This window comes from Solanum stenotomum, chromosome 10 (genome assembly GCF_019186545.1).
Source record: "Solanum stenotomum isolate F172 chromosome 10, ASM1918654v1, whole genome shotgun sequence".
NCBI classification, from domain to species: domain Eukaryota; kingdom Viridiplantae; phylum Streptophyta; class Magnoliopsida; order Solanales; family Solanaceae; genus Solanum; species Solanum stenotomum.
The window spans coordinates 2,635,865-2,659,219 of NC_064291.1; the positions used below are offsets into that span (position 1 = coordinate 2,635,865).

A 23,355-nucleotide genomic window follows, 5' to 3' on the forward strand; every position below is an offset into this window, starting at 1 on the left:
AAATTTAAACTTTTATAGTTTTAAAGTTTGAATTTAAATTTTCAAAGTTTTAAATTGTGAAATTTAAACTTTTATACTTTTAAAAGTTTGAAAGTTTGTATTTAAAACTTTAAAAGTATAAATTTTTAAGTGTAATATTCCTAATTTTTTAATTTTAATAAAAAAATATAATTTATAACGGTTGGACCCGGTTTCCGGTCCGGTCCGTTACCGGTCCGGGACGGGTACAGGTATTTTTTTCCGGAATTACCGGTTCCGGTTCGGTTCCGGCCCGTGGTGCCCGGTTCCGTTCCGGTTCCGGAACGTCCCGGTCCGGTAGTTCCGTTACCGGTTCCGTTGCCACCCATAGCATGAACCATTATGATATTGATACACAAGTGAAAATTGTCATAGCTTGGTGCAGTATTACATAATTATTTGCGAGAATATCAAAGAAACTGAAATATTTATGGCCTATGAGGATGAAAATATAGTTGCGGATGATATTGACTAACAAGTGGCTCAAAGAAGCAATGCTGAAATGCAAGTTCAACGTAAGGAGATTGTATGTACTATGTGGTTGGATTATATCAAAAAACTAGTACACTACAATTTATGTTCAATTTTTTTTATTGAATTAAAAATTTGATCAATTAAAGTTAGATGAAACAATTACTTAAGTAGAAAACAAATAGTTTTGTAATAATTTATTATGCGATTTTTTTTTGTTTATTTGGTAAGATTGAATAAACTATTGGATTATTTTAATAGTTTTACAACTTATGAGATTCTTAAGTTTATGAGAAATATACAACACAAAAATTACATATCGCATGTCCAAACAAAACTTCAATTTCATCTCATGATTTCATATTATGATACCATATTATCGCATGGTCAAACTGACCCTTAATTTGATTTTATCAATTTCATTGTTAGTTTCTAGATAACGGGTTGGTTTGTTTTGTTTCTTGATTATTTTTTTCAAAATCATCTCTTATAAGAGAAGAAAGAAAATTGCGTGTTTCCTATAAATTATACTCCTTAAAAGTTTTCATCTTTTCTCATTAAAAATTTGGGTTCATCTTCAAACTCTTTTTTTAAAAAAAAACCCTATAATTTGCGATAAAATTATGAGTTTCCCTTGATTTGTACAATTATAAATAGAATATTAACAACGCTGATATCTGTATGAGATCAAATTTCAAATTGAATACATTCATTTTATCTTCGATGAATAAATATGGAAGAGAAAAACTTACAATCGGTAATGAAAAGTCTATTTGTGTTACGTAATTTGTTTCAAAGTAAGGGTAAGGAGAAAATTTTATATGTATACAATTTGATGATCTTTTATCTTTGGGCTTCATTGTACTTAATTTTAGTCCTTCGCTTAATATTCTAAAAAACTAGTACTTCTCAAAATGTGGTGTTCTTCATTTCAGTATTGGAATTGAAAGGTGATATTGATAAAATATTGGTGTTGTTGTGTTATAATATTATTAATTGGATAAAGATATATTTAAAAAATAATTAACATAAGATATATTATATAATATAAATTATGGTTTGAAGTTGGTGTTCAATCTACCAATTTAGCAAGAGTATTGCACCATATTTTAATTCAATAAAATACCTTAATAAATACCATTTTATACAAAATCTATTGAAATTTTTACAAATTTTTTTATATCCAAAAGTTAATTTTATATCATAATCAAACTAACGTTTGACTATAATATTTTTTAGTTTCAACACTATAAGGAACCAATTTGACAATAATACACATTTTTTAGTTGCTATTTTTTTGAACTAGTGTGCTAATATTGCGGAATTCATAATTTATTGTATTTATTTTTGGAATTCTCAACAACAATTATAATTGGATATGATGCTTTTACTTAAAGATCCTTTTTTGAGGATGCGTTTCTTTCTCTCTTTTTTGGTTGATTTTTGAATTTTAGTGTTTAATTTTTAGGAGAGAATCTTTTGTCTAATTAATAGGAATCATACTCTTAAACACATTTCTTATTTGTTGCAATTACTTTTGCAATCTTTTTCTCTCTCCAATTCGATTTCAATTCTTTTGTAAAAGAAGTATCAATATATATTTCATTATATGAAATGACAATGTACGTAAAATCATTAATAAAAATGTTTGCATACCCTAATAATTATTTCTGCAGACTAATTCATATCAGGATGATATAATCTTTTTAGTTAATATTGTAAATAAAAAAATAAATTATATTATGGTATTAATTGATATAGAATCTTATTTGTAAAGACTATTTCGTTAGTATATAATTTGATTCTCCATAATGGTGAACATCATGGTATAACGTTGACGTTCACTATATATTATATCATTATAATGACCAATTATATATTTAAAATGATTTAGAATACGTGGTAGAATTGATATTTTGTACTTGTCATATCATTAGAATGATTTACACTATAATTTAATTAATTATGTATCAATTTTTGCTTAGCACAATACATTTCATTATCAACGCAAATATTGTTGTTTCAACTCTTAGTTGGGAAGCAATAGATCATATTTGATCGTTGTGTCATATATCACTCCGTTAATCTTAAAATTCATATACATTTCTGCGGCACAGTTTTATATATAGTTAGAAACATTCAAACATATATCAATATGTAAAATCATAATATAATCAATTATTTATAAATAAAATAATTCAAAATTGCAATTTAATTAAGGTGTACATTGTAGTGATAATTTGGTGTACATTTTCAATCGGATATATAATGGATGACATACACCACCATTTACACCACAAACTAACTAAGAATTGCCAAGTTATTTGTTATAATAAATTTAATTAAACAAGTTTTAGAAATTTACCTGAACTCATCTACTAAAAAACAAAGAAGCTAAATATCTAAAATGTATTTACTACACAACCACATTCACCAATATATATATATACTAGACATCGGAGCCCGTGCTAGCACGGGCCCAATATGTATCATTTTTTGTTTCAATTTATGTTACAAAGACAAAATTAAAGAGTTAATCAAACTTTACTATTAATTTAAAATAGTTTAAATTTTTAATTATTGTTAACTATGGTAAAAAATTTTTTTATGTCTTTTAACATTCTAAATTGCTAATTATTGTCGTATGATTTGTAATATCTTTTACGCAATTTTGAAATAATAAAGGTTATGTCTTCTTTCTCAATTTATGTGGTACTAATAAAATTTTGAGATTCAATCAATTTTTTTTGTCTTTCAAATATTCTATTGTTAATTACTATAAATTATTGTACTTTCTAAGTAATTTTCAAATAATATATATTATTTCATTTGTCCAATTTATGTGTCACCGATAAAATTTGAAGAGTTAATAAGATCTTTTACATATTTTTATATCTTTTGAATATTTAAGTAAATAATTATTGTGATTTATAATATTTGATACAATTATTTTTAAAAAATTAAACAACAAACAAAACGAATTCATTATAGGAAAATTACCAAAGCATCCTTGAATACATCAATAATGAGTCCCACTTTTTGTTTAAAAAAATATGCATATTGGGAGGATATTTTTGTCCAAAGTGGAAATAGAATAAGTATAAAGCATTAAAATCTTTTAAAATTTTAAATTGTTAATTCTTATTGTATGATTTGTAATACTTTTACGCCAGTTTCAATAATAGAGGTCATTTTTTCTTTCTCAATTTATGTAGTACTAAAAAAATTTGAGATTCAATCAATTTTTTTTGTCTTTGAAATATTTCTAGCTGTTAATTACTGTAATTTATAGTACTTTCGAAGAAATTTTCAAATAATATATATTATTTCATTTCTCCCAATTTATGTGTCACGGGTAAAATTTGAAGAGTCAATCAGATCTTTTATATATTTTTATATCTTTTAAATATTTAAGTAATTAATTATCGTGCTTCATAATATTTTATAGTATTATTTAGTATAGTAAAATAAATTTAAAAGAAACAAACAAAACGAATTTATCATAGGAAATTACCAAAGCATCCTTGAATACATCAATAATGGATCCGACTTTTTATTTTTAAGAAATTACACATTCGAAGGATATTTTTGTCCAAAGTGGAAATATTGTGTAAAAAATATGTATTTATTGTGATTTTGAATGTTTTGTGGGGTAATAGGACCAACGCAAAGTTAAGGTGTCTTTTTGAAAATTTGGAACAATTTCAAGTATCATTTAATGTTTTTTTTCAAAATCTAATTTACTTTCGTAAACTATGTGTCAGATCAAAATCAAATTAACAAATTCAAAAGGAATGAGTAATAAATATATATAGAAATGACATATTTATTATTTAACTAAATAATAAATATTAACTAAAAATCTTGTTAGCTTTTGGTTGAAAGTAACAAGATAGTTACCATGATAGTTGCATTGTGGCTTATTATATATAGAATATAAACACACTATAGAATGGTGTTTTCAATTTAATTCAGCACAAAAGATTGGTTTTTTTTTTTATATATATATTATGACGCATTTATATTCAAATGTAATCATGTTGCTATACATAATGGCTTTAACTATTAAGATAGTATAACAATTTGATTGTTATTTTGGTATGAAATACACCAACATAAACTAATTAGTAATTTAAATAACATAATTATTTTAAACTTTCAATATATATACCTTAATCCAACCAAAAATCACATACACTATAAACTACCAAGTTATTTAACAACGACGACGTATACCTAAAATTACATCAACTTAGGGAATATAAATTACAACGGAGCGAATGATAATTACTTCATTTGTTTTTGTTAGTATGTCATTACTTTAGATTTCATCTCTCTTAAAAAATTAGGTAAGTATATTATTGTATCCTTATTTATTGTTTTTTTGAAATCAAATTTTCAATAAATAAATATAAATTAATTTATTTTGATTAACTAAATTGACCAACTAACCTGAATTAATCATTTAGCTTTCCCCCGAAAGGAAAACCTTTCATCGTAATGTATGTAGATAAAATATTCACTATGAATGTTGTACAAGTTACAGCTATAGTGAAGCATTTTTGAAAACCGGGACGATATTTTCATAAATGAGTAGATAGCTTTATGAAAAAATTATGTTTCCATATTCAGCTAACATACAAAGCTCATCTCTTTCTTGCGTTTTTGTAATCATCAAAGTTGAATAATCTCTAGTAATTACAATTCCCTTTTCTTCGTCCCAGCAGTATTTGCTTACAGAATCAGCTCTGACATGAAAAAGCCGAAGTTTTTCGTTCCATTTTGTTAAAACTTTCACAATTTCCTACAATGTTTCATTGTATCTTTTTCAGTTTATATATAATGGGAAACCAAAAAAAAACCCATCTTTTGTCTATTCTAAAATTTCAACAATTTTTTGGGTTCCATGAAAATTCCTCCAAAGAAACCTCATTTTTTCAAACCTATTTTGCCAGGATTCAAGGATGGACTTGTAAGTAACACTTTACATTTGTGTTATTTTCTTGGATAGTAGTTAGTATTATTTTGTTTTAGTTAAGTTTTGTTAAAATGCTTTGATATGTAGTATTTTGTCTATCCTATCTGTTTTGACCTTTTTTCTTGAGCTGTGAGGTCTGAGTTAGGGGTGGCAGTTGGGCGGGCTGGGTTTAAATTTGAGCGGGTCAAAATGGGTCAAGACATAATCCAACCCAACCCAACCCAAATTTGTTTGGGCCAAAATGGGTTGGGTCAAAATGGGTTAGGTAACGGATTAGTAACGGGTTATAACTCAACCCACCCAATTTTCACTAAGTTTTAATAGCTTTATTCGTTATTTTATAAGTTTTTAGTATATCTAATTAAATTTTTTTATTCTTTATTATAACTATATATAACATATAAAATAAAATAAAAAGTTTTCTAAAAATAAGTGATGATGTGAAATGAGCTTAAATGAATAAGTGAGAATTCATATAGTCGATCTCAACTTGTTTGTTACGGAGACATAGTTATAAGTGTAGTGTCTTTTAACTTCCATTTTGTTTTTTCGACCTGTTTTGATCATTTTTTTCATGAGCTGTGAGGTCGAAATCCACTTGTGGGATTACAATGAATATGTTGTTGCTAAAATGAATAAGTGACAATTCATATAGTCGATCTCAACTGGTTTGGGAAGGAGACATAGTTATAAGTGTAGTGTCTTTTACACTTCCATTTAGAATATCTGGCTAATAAAAAAGGAGGATATTGGGACTTATTCTGATTATATATATATTGTTGTACTGCAGAATATTCCTATAGGTTTCTTGAAGTATTTGAGGGGACAGGAACATATTAAACATGCATTACTGAAAAGTGCTGGTAAAAAGTGGCTGGTGAAAGTGGATGGCCGGTGCTTCAAAGAAGGCTGGAAAAAGTTTGTCGAGGATCATGATTTGCAGTTAGGAAATTTGTTGATTTTCAGACATGAAGGAGATATGGAGTTTGAAGTTTCCATATTTGATTCAACTCACTGTGACAGAGAATATGTAGAGTATTTGGAAGTAGAAAAAGAAGAAGAAGACGACGATGATGATGACGACGAAGAAGAAAAAGAAAAAGAAGTAGAAGTAGAAGAAGTAGTTCATACTGTTGAAGAGACTTCCATGGATTTTGAATTCAAAGGTGAAGTTATTTAAGGCCTATTTGTGCTCTATTCCGCGTGCTAAACTTCTGTTTTAAGACAAAAAACTAGAGTAGAGATAATTTTATATCATGGTTAAATGCAAGCAACTACGCCTCAATCTCAAATAAGTTAAGTTGGCTATATTGATCCTCATCATCCTTGTACCATTTAATCCCTTTAAGAAATTTGATTTACTGATGATGTAACAGAAAAATCGAGCCCCAGCATTGAGTTGTCAGATGAAGTTTCTTCCCATTCTGAAGCTTCTACCCACAAGCCTTTTGGTCATTCTCGTTTTACATGCAATATTACCCCATGTTGCTTTACATATGGTTACTTGGTAAGTCTCAATGAATTTCACGTAAACTCTTCAAGAATTTTCAGGCTAAAGAAAGCATGTGCACCATCTTTGTTATTTTTTATTTTTTGTCTTTGTTAATATGAACTGTTTAATGATGTATGTAAATGGTTATACACCATGTCAGCGCATTACTAAGGATGTTGCATTTGCAAACAACCATATCACGAACAAGAAGTATGATTTGCTTCTAAGAGATGAAGAGCAAAGGTCGTGGAATGTAAAGCTACATTCTTGTCAAACTCAAACTTATATTGGAGGTGGATGGCGTGAATTCAGTGCTGATTATTGCTTTAAGGAGGGAGATCGTATTATGTTCGAGATTGTTACTGATGGAGAGACACCTATATGGAAATTTCATGTTGTTACTGATGCAATAATTCCAATGAGGAACTTTCAGGGTAAGTTTCTCATCTTACCAGCCTCTTATTTCGTTGATGGTATCTTTTATTGTCATATGCACTAGTATGTTTATTGAAGTGAGATGAAATGCAAATAGAGATAGTATTTTATGCCACAATTTCCTGTTTCTATTAAGTGAAAAATGTATAGGCATGTAGACTGTATTACACACTTTAGACAACCAAACATAAAAGAAAAAAGATCCTATCCAAGATGTAATAATACCACACAAAAAAGTAGTCATTTTATCCTTTTGCTGCTCAGAATTATCGTTGAAGTCCAACCTTGGATCCTCTCCCATACGACGTCTTTTTTGAACTCCCAACATATACAGTTCCTAACCGAGTAGTCTTATCTAGTGTGTGTGCTTCATGTACTTTTACTTGTCCTTTTGTCACTGCGCCAACAAATTTTTTCAAGTCTATGCATGTTCTGTTAACAGAACCAGGGCCACAAACTGTTCTGCTTTTGCCTTTTTTAGGCCCGCGGTTCTACTACTGGTTGCCCTGACTCCTCTACTTATCTGGCATAGCGTTGTGCTTTGGATCTTACTTTCGCAGTTCTGCTTCTTTTCTTTTCCTTCTGCTACCATGCCTTCCTTTCATTGTTCTTTTTAGTGCCCTTGGTTTTAAAGAGTCTATGATGGAAGAATGTTGCTAAAAAAACAATACAACAACAACAACATACCCAGTATAGTCCCACAAGTAGGGTCCGAGGGGTGTACGCAGACTCAACAACATACCCAATATAGTCCCACAAGTAGGGTCGGGGGGTGGGGTGGGGGGATGTACGCAGACTTTGGGTAGCTTTTTAGAAAGTATCTTGCTAAACTTTTAGAAGACTGTTTTTAATCACTTCATTGAGTAGTATCAGAAATTTAATTTACTGATGTTGGAACAGAAAAACTTAGCCCCGGTATTGAGTTGTCACACAAGGCTAATTCTTCCCATGCAGAAGCTGCTACAGTGCTACTCACAAGTCTTTTGGTCATTAGACCATATTGCCTTATATATTTTTCATGGCAAGTCTCAAAACTCATTAATTTCACACGAGCTCTCCAAATATCCTCAGGAACTGATTAGACACTTCTTGTTGTGAGAAGAGAGCTTTACCTTCATTACTATTATTTTGTAAGTCTTTGAAGACAAATACAAGATGTTTCATGAAATGAGTCATTCTATGGCTTTAATAGAATATGTTCAAAGATCTAGAAAAGAAGGGCATTCCTTGTCTTCATTTTCCTTCGAGAACCAAAGTGGATTTCCATTTTCTTGTCGATAGATGAATCCATATTCAAATCCAAGCACACTGCTTTGCCAGTTGCTGTGCCCGTATAAACCAAACCCTCGAGTGGTGTAAATAACCAAATAAGTCCCAACAAGGGACATCGTAACACAACTATCCAGAAACACTTATATGAAACAAGTAACCCAAAGGCAATGTTACAAACATCCTAACAAAACCACTAGCTTCATCATGTTTCCAATTTTTACCTGTCAGACTGAATGTGCCAGCCTCCCATTCAGTTTGCAAGAGGAGTAAATGTATATACAGCAACACATGATGCTAACATGTGAATGAGAATCAACGTTACAATTATATTATGTTCATTTGGTCTTAGTAAGACCAAACTGATATGTGAAATTAGTAGATTAATCAACTTCTTAGACTTAAAGTAGGAAAGTTATCTTCAGAAAGGTTCTATCTTGTTGAACTATTGATATGTTCTTTTGTTCATAAAGTGCTTTTTTCAAATATTGACACGACTTTTTGTGTAATTAGAAAATGCTACGAAAAAGCCAAAGCCTTATGTCATGTCATCAAACAAGGATTTACCTGATGTAGAAGCAGCTAAGGACATGCCTCGGTCTCGCCCTCATTTCACTTATACCATCACGCGCAGTTGCATTTCAAAGTATTTGCTGGTAAGTTGAAAATTTGATTCTATTTTTGTTGTTACTATTAAAAAAAGAAGAAGATGAACACATTTCGTTATGAGAACTAAGTATTTGTTTCTTTAATAATTTGGAAGTGTTGAAGCATAAGTATGAGCTATTTACATGCAACTGGTTATGAACTGTTTCAGCGTGTTCCAACACTATTTGCACGGGAAAATGGCCTCGACAGGAACTGTACGGTAACGATAAGAGATGAGCAGCAAAGGTTATGGATGTTTAAGCTGTATATTAATGCATGCAACGTTTCAATTGGAGGCATATGGCATGAATTTTGCGCTGCTAATTTCTTAAAGGAAGGAGATCGCGTAATGTTTGAGATGTTTTCCAAGGGAGAGGGACTTGTATTGAAATTTCACGGCAAGTTTATCATCTAAGCCCCTTTCTCTTATATTTCATCCACTTTTTTCCTTGATTTATCTACTTCTTTCTTATAAATCATAGTTACAGTGATGAGTGAACTGACATGTTTTTTTCTTTCTACCCTTGCATCCTTATAGTTTTTCTACTTCAATTTAATGTTCTATTTTTGGATTCAAATTCATTTTTGGTTTCAGTTAATAATGTTTTTCAATTTGAAAATTAGATTTGAGAGCAAATGCATCACTTCAGCGCGAACAAAAGAAGCCTAATTTGGATGTTAAAAGAGTTTCCACTCAAGGTTTGGATTACAAGAGCATACCCTTGATTATGTGACTTCTTCTGGTAGTTTCTGCGGTGACTTTAGTCGCAACAAAAAAGTCGTATTTCTTTTTCATGTATCTTTTTTGAATGAAGAACAGGCCTCGGGATTGAGACCTCGGATATGCCTGCTCCAAAAGCACAAGTACCTGCTCCAACATCTGCTAACACTTACCCTCATTTTATTGCTACTATCAAGTCTTATACCATCAGCGGGTCCTATTTGGTGAGCAATTCAAATTAACTTTTATTAAGCCTTTAGTGTCGTTTGGTAGCTAGTAAAGAGACAACTTATTCATGTATTCATGTCTGCATGAGTTACACAACATTTGGTGGCTAGTTAGAAGGTAAATTATTCCTGTATAAAATCATATGACGTATGGTTTGCAATTTAGAAACCTGCATAACTAACATGTATTATGACAAAAATTGTGTATTATCTTATGCGGGGTATAGAAGATGACATAACTAATACATGCATGATTCTAACCAGCTACCAAACGACTCCTTAATAGTTAAGATTTTTGGTAGTAACTTTTCTTTTTTTTTGTATTGATACACATACTGGGATAAACTTGAGCAGTGTCTTCCAATGGCTTTTATAAAATCAACTGGCTTGATGGATCGACGTAAGATGATTCTCACAGATGAGAAACAGAGATCATGGCCAGTTCAGCTAAGTCAAAGGGTGGATCGCTTTGTAATTACCAAGGGATTTCAAAAGTTCATGAAAGCAAATGGTGTCCAAGTTGGAGATACTTACAAGTTTGAGCTCATCGACAACAGAACAATACGTGTAGAGAGTATTTCCCTTGTGAGTTACTTCTTTACTTCCCTTTGTTTTCATGATAAACGACTTTCCCTGTGGTTGCGAAATGAAAATGAGATTTTTGAAAATGTGTTTCTTCTGATATTGAACGAATCTCGAAAGATTTTATATATCTGAAAATGAATATGTAGCTTAGATTGATGGCAAAGAGAGTCTTATGTTCTGCTAAAAATATATTTTTGCAGGTAAATATGCTGTGAAGGTTGAAAAGCATGAGAGAAACCACAAAGAGCACTGAAGAATATGATGGTTTTGNTCTTTTCAGGAAAACTAAAAATATTTATGGTAATGTTTTGTCTTTTCTTTAAAGAAAATTAAATCTTAAATTATGGTAAAAAAATCAGGGCAAAATTCTAGCACTTTTAGCATTATTAGCTCTTAAGATTAAGTCACACTTTTGGTTTATATCATGACACCAGAAGAAAAAGAAGAGATGAATTATGGAGTATCCTATCCATGTAAGAGTGGATATGGATGGCTAGTTTGTTTTTTTTTTTTTGTTGAGAGATTTGACATTATAACTTCTCATTCATTATACTCCCTTTGTTTTAATTTGTTTGTCGTATTTTTAATTTTAGTATTTTATTTTCCTTTTTGACATCTCATTAATTCAAACTTTTCACATACATATTTAAGACTACAAAGTTAATAGGATATTAGTACATTCTAGGTATCATTAGTTTTAGATCACAATATTCAAAAGTTTTTTTACTTTCTTTAAATTTGTATCAAGTCAAATCAGACAAACAAATTAAAATGAAAGAAGTAATAGTTTATGTTTTCATCATTCAAATCAAGTGTCTTAGCAGCTTGATACCCTTAGTTGTTGGAAACTCCGAATATCACCTTGTTCATGTCCAATAAAATCATTGTACTCCACCTCCATTCTTCAGACAATTTCACTATCTTAAAAACGACATTAAACAATCTAGTTATCCACTTCATACTTGTGCTACTTGTAATACATAGGTATTTCACCAAATTATCAGCTTATGCTCTTTCAAAATTTCACCAAAATCTAATTTGACCTGATCGCTATTTTCCTAAGCAACGTACAAATAACATATTTAATCTCATCAACCTTTATATACTTACAATAATCAAAATCATAACGCCTCTTTTAATGCTCCAAATCCCTAACATATCTCTATCCCTTTTTTTGTTCAAGAGTTTATAAAAGAACATTACCCTTTCCGTCTAAGTTATATTTTTTTAAAAAAAATAACTTAAAAAAGGAAATATGTTCCTAGACAAACATTTTCATTACAACCAATCACCTTGTTCAAGTGAACACTTTTTCTGTACAGTAATTTACCTTTCTTGAACCTCCATGAAAATACCGTCAAAGAAACCTCACTTTTTCAAACCAATTCTTCCAGGCTTCAAAAATGGAGTTGTAAGTATTTTAATACTACTAATACTTTCAACTATTTCATGTCATTTTGGGACAATGAAACCCTAATTATACATGATTTTGTAGAAAATTCCTATAGGTTTTTTGAAGTATCTGAAGGGATACGAGCATATTAAACGTGCTGTACTGAAAAGAGGTGGTAAGAAATGGCGGATTAAGCTGAATGAACATCGATTTGAAGAGGGTAATTGGGGAAAATTTGTGGAGGAGAATGATTTGCAATTGGGAGATTTATTGGTGTTTGGACATGAAGGAAATATGGAATTTGAGGTTTCTGTATTTGATTCAAGTCATTGTGATAGAGAATATGCAGAGTATCTGCAGGAAGAAGGAGGAGGAAGAACCCGGACTGTTGAGGAAATTTCGAAGGAATTTGAGTTTAAAGGTAAGATTTTTTAGAGTACATTAGTTTATACTTGATGAATTTGCTAGTTAAATTGGTGTTAAATTAGGTTTTGGGTCTGAAAGCTAGCTCAAAATGAATAGTTCATGATTCTATGAATTCACCCCTTCAAGCTATACTATGTTAAATTAGGTCTTAGCATAAGTTTCAAATTGTAGAACTACTATTTTAAAAATCTTATTTCCTTTAGAAGATCATAAACTACTACTCCACTCATGTCATCAATATATCTGCGTAAAGGTTGAGGACTAAACTGCATCTCTGAAGTTTTTTTTTTCTTTTTCAAAAATACTTCTTTTTTTGAATCAATTAGCCAAATGATGAAGTGCATGCTTAGATGCTATTCATACTTTAATTGTAATCTTTTTGTCATAATTAATTTATTGTCATGTTTTTCTTTACAATTAACTATTCAAATGTTCTATTGTTCATGTTTGTAAGTATCCGTTCGATTAATATTTCTGACATGACTGTGTAATTAGCAAATGTAACAGAAAAATCAAAGCACAACATCATGTCATCACACGAGGCTTTTCGCAACATAGAAGCTGCAAAAGACATTCCTCTCTCTCACCCTCATTTTGTTTGTACCATGAAATCATATTACCTTTCGAAGTGTTCTCTGGTAAGTTGTCGAAACTAAATTTTTCTTCCATTGTTAAAAATAGAAAAAAGGAAAAATAGAGAGCTCATTTCGTTATGAGAAAATTTTTCAGAGTGTGAAGCATACATATGATCTCGTTTTTGTGAAACTGATTATAAGCTGTTTCAGCGAGTTCCAGTCTCATTTGCACGGTTAAACGGTCTCAAAAACAGGACATGTACGATAACAATAAGAGACAAGCACCGGTCATGGACATTTAAGCTATATGCCCGTGGGGTAAACACCACCATTGTTGGCGGATGGCACAAGTTCTGCGTTGTGAATTGCTTAAAGGAAGGAGATTACTTAATGTTTGAGATACTCGACAATGGAGAGAAGCCAATATTGAAGTTTCATGGCAAATTTCTCATCTAATCCCTTTTAAAAAATTCTGTTTTCCTCTCTTTTTGCTTACCTGTTTCTTTCTTTAAATCATAAATACAATAACATCATACTTCACTTTTTTTTAATAAGGATCCTTACTAGTGATTAAAGATTCTCTTTCTATTTGTTGTTACCTCATAGTTTCTATGTCTTGGATTTCAAAATACCGGAAACAAATTTTGTTAGTGAAAAATATAGTGTCTTGGTGAAACAGGACCGCACCATGTTTGTTCATTTGTTATTATATCATTTATGTTTTCTCAAGTTCAACAAAATCCAAGCTCATATTGGAAGGTTCTTATTTATGAAGTGTCTTATTTAGATGATTTTTAGTGAATGCTTTAAGTAAAAGTATTTAAGCAAGCCTTTCCTGTTTTCTTGAGAGTACCAGTTGCTGAAAAAAGCTTTTGAGTTTTGTAGAAGATTTTTTGAGTGACTTACAATATCGTTTTTATTAAAGAAATTTACCGAGTAGTATATTATGAGATAGGATTTTCTTTTTTTCAGCTACAGTTGACCTTCCCCAGTCCCGAAAAGAAGCTCTATGTTTCTGAAAGTTGAATTAGCTCTTATCAAATTCTTTTCATCTCTTCTTTTCCCCTCAAAAAGATTTACTTTTCTCAATATTTATTTTTTGGTCTTAAATATTCATGTTCTGTTTCATTCTAACATTGTTGTGTCAATTTAAAAACTAGATATGAAAGGAAGTGCATCACCTCAGCCCGAAGGAAAGATGATCAATTTGGACGCTAAAAGTGTTTCCACAGAAGGTATGGATTCCAGGAGCAAGACCTTTTGTTGTTGTATCTAATACATTTTTTTTTCTTTTCATTTCTCTGATTCTATCTTTCCTTGTATTTTGAGAGTAGCAGCAGGCGTTAAGATTAAGACCTCATACGTGACTGCTCCGAAAGCACTACCTGCTTCAACATCTGCTACTGATGCTAACCCGCATTTTATTTCAATTATTAAACCTTATTCCATCTTCAAACATTTTCTGGTATGTTAATTTGAATCAATTTAGTTAAGATCTTCATTAAGAGTTTCTCTTTTTTTGTGATGACATGATATTGATTTATGCAATGGGATTAAACTTGAGCAGTATATTCCATTGGCTTTTGCAAAATCAAATGGCTGGATGAATAGACGTTTTGAGATGATTCTCATGGATGAACAACAGAGATCGTGGCCAGTTCGACTAGGGCCAGTGTCAGATGATCACATCGGAATTCACATTGGATGGCAAAAGTTCAAAGAAGCAAATGATGTCCAAGTAGGAGATATCTATAGATTTGAACTCATCAACAATGAAAAAATACCTGCAGCCTATTTCCATCGTGAGTATTTCATTACTTCCCTTTATTTTTCATGATATCAATTTACCCGCACCCAATGTATAATGTTTACACAAAATCAATAAATGCATGACAAGCATCGTTCATACACACATTCATCACTCAAACCATGGTTACTTTAACTTTTAGGTGCTAAAGTTAAATATCTTGATTTGGTGTAAACACTATGTGGGGTTAATTATATACCTATTTTCTTGATCTTCCTCCGTGCAATACATCACGTTTTTAAATTCCTTTCATATGAAAATTATGACACACTTTGAAAGAGTGATGAAGTTTTAAAATTTGTCCTACAACTTTACTTTGATATTAATCGTCTGTGGAAGGTTTTATATAGTCTGCATGTATTGTCAAAAAAGGCCAACTGTTCAAATGCCCTACAAGGTCCCTCCCCCGACACACACATACACACAAAGAAAATCTAGCTTCACTTCTATTATCAGACTCCTTGAGCCAAGGGTCTATCGGAAACTACCTCTCTACCTCCCAAGATTCCCAATAGGGGTAAGGTCTACGTACATTCTGCTCTCTCCTGACCACTTGTGGGATTACATTGGGTACGTTGTTGTTGGTTTTATGGAATCAAGTCTACGAAACTAGATCTATTGCAAAGAGAGTCTATGTAATCTTAGAAGAATTTTTTCAGGTATATATTCTGGAAAGGATGCCAAGCAAAGCCCTTGACAAGTTAGTGAAGCAGTTGGTGATGGGCAAGGGAAAGGAGCGTTGAAGGTGATGCTTTGGATATACTACATGTTGCTCTAATCTCAACAGATAATGTACCTTCAGATTTTTTTTCGTAACGGAGAAATCCTCGAGGTCCAATGGTACATGGTTCAAAGCTTGGTGAATAATGGATTTTGAACCTGTATCGTGCACTAAACCCATAAATCACGTGTTGTGCTCTTACCACTAAACCAAAGTTCGAGGTCCAAGATGTACCTTAGATTTAATGTTCTTCAATTACCCTTCATTTGATTACCTGACATGTACATTTTACTTCAAATTTTAATAAGTTGTATTCAGTGATCTTGTAAGTTGCATTTTAGCCAACTCAAGCTCATAATAAGTGTTTATTTACATAATCAGAAAATAATTAAATTTATTTTTTAGATTTGTCCTTATTTAACTATCGGGAAAATGCATATGTACCCCCAATCTATGCCCAAAATCCCAGAAACGCACTTATACTATACTAAGGTTCTATTACCCCCAAACTTATTTTCTACTCCTTTTCGGCCTATGTGGCACTATCTTTTGGGATCCAACGCGTGTTGGCTATTTTTTCAAGTTATCTGGTTGACAGTGCCACGTAGGCTGAAAAGGGTAGAAAATTATTTATAAAATAAGTTCGAGGGTAATAGGACCTTAGTATAGTATAAGTGTGTCTCTAAAATTTCAGGCATAGGTTGAGGGTACTTATGCATTTTCCCTTTACCTATCTAAAAAGGCATTTGAACAATTTTCTATAATATCATTAATTAAGGTTGATTTAGCTAAAAGACCCGTTTGGACATGATTTGAAGTTAGGTTAATTTTATTGTTTGGATATATAATTTGAATTTCATAATTAAATTGTATTTTTTTTATAAACATAAAACTCTCATAATTTGTGAAAACCTATCGAAATTTTCCTTATTCTCATACTATGTTACCAAATGAGCAGTTATAATTCATAAATAAAATATTCAATTATTCTAACACAATGTATCAATAAATTACAAAGATTCACTAGTGTAATGAATTACCAATAGTAGTAACTAGCCATTGTTCGATAAACTCCTCTCATATGATACTAACAATTTCTTTACTTCGAGAATGAATCTTTTTTTTGTTAATAAAGTTTAAAATTATGATTTTTTTTATGAAATATAAATTTATAGGTCAAAATTTTACATTTTAAAAAGTTTGAAATCATAATTTAGAACAAATTGTAAGTCAAAAAGGTACACAAATTTACAAAAAAAAATGGGTTCATGGGGGTAATAGGACCTTAGTTTAGTTAAGGTATGTCTCTGAAATTTCAGTCATAGTCTAGAAAAGTACTTGTACATTTTCCCAAAACAATTATAATTTAAATTCGTAGTTACTTGCTGATTCCATATTAAGAATTTGTAAAATAATGCACATCTATTAAGGAAAAAAAAATTATGACATAAATTAAACATTAGTTTCCACTGTTACCCTTTTTTAGTTATTGTCAAACTATTTTTATAAATAAAAATAATTCAAAGTAAAATCATAAATATAACTAATAAATTTCTTAAACTTATCACCTAGAAAATATAAATAAGGGAAAAAAAAGGTTTAAACATAATTCCCAAAGAGCAATAATATGAACCGGAGAAAGTACCTGATTTGAACGCAGGGTTTTCCATTCCTTTTGTAACTTTTCAACTTCTTTACATGAAAATCCCTCCAAAAAAACCTCATTTTTTAAAACCTATTTTGCCAGGTTTTAAGCAACAAATTGTAAGTAAAATACTTTCAATTTTTCCTTCAGTTTTTTTTTTTTTTGGGTCTGCTGCATGTGTGAGGGAGTTTATCACAGTTTTATTGATTATTTGGGTGAAAATACTTGTATGTGTTGATACTGATACACAGCAAATCGATACTTACACTCTTGTTTTGTGTTGTAATTTATTTAAACTCTTGCTATTTCATGTAAATACGACTCCTCACTGACTTTATAGTGGATCCATGAGTTTAGTTTGTTTTATACCTGGTAAGGTATAAGAAAGTTTTGACAGAGTGGGTGAGACGTTGTATCATGATGAGGTTCATAGTGCATGTGTTTGCTTTGTCAAGTAGTTTTCCCTTAAAAAATCCTTTTTTTTTTTTGTTTGATATGTTGATCATAGTCATTATAGAGAAAAAAAGTTGGTAAGTGTTGCGAGGGTTGAGTTAAGATTCCTTGCGTATCGCTAAAATTTAGTTCAACCTGTCTATTTGANTGTTGTAATTTATTTAAACTCTTGCTATTTTATGTAAATACGACTCCTCACTGACTTTATAGTGGATCCATGAGTTGAGTTTGTTTTATACCTGGTAAGATATAAGAAAGTTTTGACAGAGTGGGTGAGACGATGTATCATGATGAGGCTCATAGTGCATGTGTTTGCTTTATCAAGTAGTTTTCCCTTAAAAAATCCTTTTTTTTTGTTTGATATGTTGATCATAGTCGTTATAGAGAAAAAAAGTTGGTAAGTGTTGTGAGGGTTGAGTTAAGATTCCTTGTTTATCGCTAAAATTTAGTTCAACCTGTCTATTTGACACCTCTAAGAAAATAGTATTAGCATTGTAGAATGATCCAGGGTTTAAACTTGGTAGGGTCAACCTTGATCAATACACTTTCAAAATCTTGGATTACGAATTTAATATTTGTTGATATTTTAGTGTAACATGGTTTTTTGGAAACAACCTCTCTACCTTCATAAGGTAGTGGTAAGGTCTGTGTACAGTCTACGTACCCTCCCCAGACCTCACTTGTGGGATTTTACTGGGTATGTTGTTGTTGACATTTTAGGAATGTTCACATGCTTATTTGCATTGTGTGTTGAAATTGATAATGATGGGACTAGGCCATTTTAATCATACAAATTGTTGTATTGCAGACAGTTCCTGTAAGTTTCTTCAAGTATTTGAAGGGACAGACGAATGAATATGCATTGCTAAGACGGGCAAGTAAGAAGTGGTCCGTGAAGGTGAATGGCCGGCGACTGGAAGATGGTTGGGAAGAGTTTGTAAAGGACCATGATTTACAATTGGGAAATATTTTGATATTCAAACATGAAGGAGACATGGAATTTGAGGTCGCCGTCTTTGATTCAAGTTGTTGTGAGAGAGAATATGAACAAGGAGTTCATGGAAGAGAAGAAGAAAAAGTGTGTATTGTTGAAGAGTCTTCCAAGAAATCGGAATTCAAAGGTGAACTTCTTTTGTTCTGTTATTTGTTTCCTATATGGAAATTAATTATTTTCTTATTTTGATGCAAAGTATATATAAATAGTAATAATGCCATTGCCGATATGAATAACAATTTTGATGATGCTTACTTCATTTAGAAAAACTAAAATAGAAATAGGAAAGTGAGATGAAAAGATTAAAATAAATCCAGATCTAGTATGGGCCATTAAAGAGAGAAACACTTCCTCGCAAGGTTTTTCTCTATTCACAAGACTCAAACTTGAGACATCTGGTTAAAGGTGGAGGAATCTCACCCGCAGCACCACACCATACTCCTTGAGGACTTGACATTAGAAGGCGAAGTAACACATAAATTTATGACTATAGTACTTTTCATGTATCTTTCAAATATGTAAATTTACTTAATAAAAGAACATAGAGAATGTATGCTCTAATTCACACCCAAAATTAGGTGTATTGATCCTCGTACTCTTAGCCCTTTCACTTATATTGGAACAGAGGGAGTAGTTTATTTCAACTCCATGGGATATGACAAATATTTGCATTTAACTGAAAGATAGCCTCTAAGACATGATATATCTCATTGAAGCTATTGTTTTGTAATTTTGTTGGTGGAGTTTTATTTTTGAGAAATTAACTTAAGTAGTTGTTTGTCCAAAACAAAATAGAAATATTATTGGCCGAGCAGTCAAATGTGTAACTTCCTTTTTTTATATATATTCTTTTCTGACATGACTTTGTGTGTAATTAACAAATGCAACAGAAAAACCAAAGCCCAACATCAAGAAATCAGGCAAGGGTTTCTCCAATGTAAAAGCTGCTTATAAGGACATGCATCTCAGTCGCTCTCATTTCATTTGTACAATTAGACCATATTGCCTTTCAAAGTATTGTCTGGTAATTTCACAAGTACATTATACTTTTACTATTATGCTGGAAAAAAAAACAGAAAAAGATGAATTTGTTTCCTACATAAGCTTATGAGAACAATTATCTGTTTGACAACTTGGAAGATTAAAACAAACATACATATTGATTGTTTATTTGTGACTGCTTATAAACTGTTTCAGTGTATTCCAAAACAATTTGCACAAGAAAACAGACTCATCGACAGGAGATGTGAGATAATTGTAAGGGATGAGCAACGATCATGGACGCTTGGTGTGCATACAAGCGGCAAAAACACCTTCATTGGAAGTGGATGGCATGAATTTTGCCGTACAAAATGCTTTGAGGAAGGAGATATCTTAATGTTTGAGATAGTTTCCAATGGAGAAACACCTATCTTCAGATTTCATGGCAAGTTTCTCATCTAAAACCTTATCTTAAAATTATCTCATCCAGTTTTCTACTGTTTACTTATTTAAATTAATTACGATGAGATGAAATTATAGTTACAAGGATCCTATCTAGTTATCAACTTTTGTATGTTCACAATCTCTATGGTTTGAATTATAATTGCTAGACACACATTAGAAAGACCAAGAGAAAGAAGAAGAGGGTCGCATATGACCGATTAAGGATTAGATGGGGAGGCCTTACAGAGGCCAAATCTCAGGAGATTAGGGAGAAGTTGGTGGCTATGAGGGCTTGGGAGAGTTGTGGGGACACAAATAGTATGTGGGGTAGAGCAGTTGGCTGCATCAGGGAAGCAACTAGAGAGGTGTTAGGGGCCTCAAGGGGTCTTTTTGTGTGTGCTTCATCTACTCTTACTTTGTCTTTGTCACTGATCCTCTGAATGTTTTGGTCAACACATGTTCTGTTAACTGACCTTGATTGATATTCTGTTCAACGTAGATCTGCATTTGCCATTTTTTAGCTCTAGGATTCTGCCATCTTCTAATCGATTCCATTTTGTTGCCCTGGTCGTACATTATCCCTTGCTTGTTCGGTATAGCATTCTGTTGTGGATCTTATTACTTTATCTTGCATATTTCTCAATTCTTATGAAGTCCTACAAATGTTCAATTCCCCTGGTTCAACAGAGGACAAATTCTTACTGTCTAGAGACTTCTCTTATTTGAAGAATGTGAAGGAAGTATATTGCTTAGAAGCAATGTACAAGTAAATAATATTGCACTGCTTTTTTTCCTTTTGAAAATTACTGTTACTGTGAGAAGCTTTTGAGTGTGTGGTAGAAACCCCTTTGAGCTAACCTTGGTACTCCTCAAAAGTATGTTGCTATTAATCACTTCATCGAGTAATATCAGAAAAGGTACTATCTGTATGACTGTACATGCCCAACAGATAATAGTTCCTTTCTGTTTCGACTTGATCTTTATTCTTTTTTTTTTTGGTTTTAAATTCATCTTTAGTTTCAGTACTGATGTTGTTGTTTCAATTAACAAAACTAGATTTGAGAGAAAGCCCGTTTCTTCAGGCTGAAGTAAAGAAGAAAGATTTGGATGCTGAAAGAATGTCAGATAAAGGTTTGGAAAGAACCTTTCTAGTTATGTCAAATATCCCCGTCTTTTCGTTACATTTATGATTGTAATGTTTCTTCTTTTCTTGGTTACTTTAAAGCAATAACAGATGCTATGCTTGAGACCTCGGACGTGAGTACTCCTAAATCACAAGAAGCTGCTGATGCCAACCCTCATTTTATATCTACTATTAAACCTTACACCCTCAGATTTCCTGTTTTGGTAAGAGTGATTTTAACAAATTTAGTAACAACTACCTTAGCTAATTTTCTTCTTTCTTTTAGTGATAATGCGGTATTAATCTATATATTTGGGATAAATTTGAATAGTATCTTCCAATCGCTTTTGCAAAATCAAATGGCTTGCTGGATAAACGCGAGTTGATTATCATGGATGAAAAACGGAGATCATGGTCAATGTGCCTTGGGCAAATTGACAAGCGTCACTTTGGAATTAAAAAGGGATGGCGAAAGTTCATAGAAGCCAGCGGTGTTCAAGTAGGAGAAACTTACAAGTTTGAACTCATCAACAATGGCAAAATACCTATAGTTCATTTCCATTGTAAGTATTTTTTGAATCTTCTTTTAGTTTCATGACTTTGATGTTTTTATATATTGATGTTTCATAATGTATAACAATTGATATATATGATTTTTTCCCCCATGATTATACAATTTAGTCTCCAAAATTTAGATTCTGTACTGAGGCTATGTTTTGTTTGCATCATTTGTAGGTAAATATGAAACAGTTGGTGATGGGAAAGGAAACTAGGCACTAAAGCAAGTGGATATAATGTTTTTGGATCTACTACATTTTGCTATATCTTAAAAAAAATAACTTTGATAAGTTGTATGATATGTTCTACTTCTATTTTGAAAGTATCCTCTAATGCATGCTTACTGCTCTCTTCCCGTTTCAATTTGTTTGTCTTACTTCATTTCAATTTGTTCGGTTGTTTCAAAAAGAATATCTTTTTGATAATTTGCTGCAATCAAATTGTTTTATACTTCCTTCTAGGGTTGTTCAAAATCGAAACATAATGGATAAGCCAACCACAAAAATTAGTTTATTGACTTATTGGTATTAAGTTATCGGACTAACGGTTGGTGAACAAGTTAATATATTATTTGTGGAGAAGAATTACTCAACTTTCTTATTGAGTAAACCATTAACCTGCTAAGAGTTAATATAAAAATTGTAGTTACGTTTCTATAGTAAGTATATTTGTTAAATAAATGCTTACGTGCATGCATCCTCAAAATTTAGACTTTCATATAATTGTTTTGTTTGATTGGAGATTAATATATTGGACTATTGGTGAATGAAAGTAAAAAAAAAAAAAGGAGTATGAAATGATTGAGTCAATACACTGCCGATAACTTAATTACTAATTTGATATTTAACTAATCGATAGTTTATTGGTTGACTGGCAGATCAGTATATTTAAAAATTGATATTCAATAAGCCAAACATGTAAAGTATAATTATTCGCTTGATCTGTCCAATAAGCATAAACAATCTAATCATGGTAGAAAAAAAGAAGTTTTTAATATATTTAGAATTTTTTTTATTATAAAACCAAAAATTTTGGGATTGTAAATATATGGAAGGAATTGATAATTCTAATCATGATTAAGATTCTATTTTAATTAATTAAATCTCAGTTATTAATATTAAAACTACGTTATGTATATTTAATTAATTCAAGCAATAACTCGACGAAAATGGAAAGAAGAAAAAAAAAATGGAGCCATGGAGGAGGAGCAGAATCCGAGTTTACAGTTGATCGACGAGAAATTTTACAGTTTTTTTTGGAGGATCCGCTTAATAAACCCTAAACCTCGAAATGGAGAGGAGATTAGGAGAGTTAATCAACTGAGCTACTAAGATTTTCTAAGATTTTCCAACTATCTGGTATTTTCTTTACTTGATTTTTTTTTCATGTTG

The 23,355-nt window shown here is 31.3% G+C and overlaps 3 protein-coding genes across 7 annotated transcripts; all 3 read left to right on the forward strand.

Annotated features, from left to right (window-relative positions):
• The first annotated feature begins 5,387 nt into the window (after nucleotides 1–5,387).
• On the forward strand, nucleotides 5,388–11,097 carry LOC125841652 (putative B3 domain-containing protein REM15). The gene is made up of 10 exons (XM_049520817.1): nucleotides 5,388–5,461; nucleotides 6,258–6,633; nucleotides 6,844–6,974; nucleotides 7,120–7,393; nucleotides 9,177–9,319; nucleotides 9,481–9,709; nucleotides 9,936–10,010; nucleotides 10,132–10,256; nucleotides 10,614–10,833; nucleotides 11,045–11,097. The coding sequence occupies exons 1-10, from the start codon at nucleotides 5,396–5,398 to the stop codon at nucleotides 11,095–11,097; spliced, it is 1,692 nt and encodes a 563-aa protein (XP_049376774.1). The 5' UTR covers nucleotides 5,388–5,395.
• A 1,020-nt stretch (nucleotides 11,098–12,117) lies between these two features.
• Nucleotides 12,118–16,039, forward strand: LOC125843359 (B3 domain-containing protein REM5-like). Of its 4 annotated transcripts, none has more exons than XM_049522603.1 (7): nucleotides 12,118–12,255; nucleotides 12,340–12,658; nucleotides 13,159–13,301; nucleotides 13,449–14,473; nucleotides 14,573–14,703; nucleotides 14,806–15,040; nucleotides 15,705–16,039. In XM_049522603.1, the coding sequence occupies exons 1-4, from the start codon at nucleotides 12,190–12,192 to the stop codon at nucleotides 13,692–13,694; spliced, it is 774 nt and encodes a 257-aa protein (XP_049378560.1). In that variant the 5' UTR covers nucleotides 12,118–12,189; the 3' UTR covers nucleotides 13,695–14,473; nucleotides 14,573–14,703; nucleotides 14,806–15,040; nucleotides 15,705–16,039. The 4 variants fall into 4 exon arrangements, with proteins under 4 accessions (XP_049378560.1, XP_049378563.1, XP_049378561.1 ...); XM_049522606.1 differs by having other exon boundaries at nucleotides 14,576–14,703; XM_049522604.1 differs by having other exon boundaries at nucleotides 14,579–14,703.
• A 1,342-nt stretch (nucleotides 16,040–17,381) lies between these two features.
• Nucleotides 17,382–22,315, forward strand: LOC125843358 (B3 domain-containing protein REM10-like). 2 transcript variants are annotated; one of them, XM_049522601.1, is made up of 8 exons: nucleotides 17,382–17,530; nucleotides 18,673–18,985; nucleotides 19,749–19,882; nucleotides 20,056–20,284; nucleotides 21,340–21,414; nucleotides 21,509–21,630; nucleotides 21,738–21,969; nucleotides 22,142–22,315. In XM_049522601.1, the coding sequence occupies exons 1-8, from the start codon at nucleotides 17,465–17,467 to the stop codon at nucleotides 22,177–22,179; spliced, it is 1,209 nt and encodes a 402-aa protein (XP_049378558.1). In that variant the 5' UTR covers nucleotides 17,382–17,464; the 3' UTR covers nucleotides 22,180–22,315. The 2 variants fall into 2 exon arrangements, with proteins under 2 accessions (XP_049378558.1, XP_049378559.1); XM_049522602.1 differs by having other exon boundaries at nucleotides 21,518–21,630.
• Nucleotides 22,316–23,355: the final 1,040 nt, after the last annotated feature.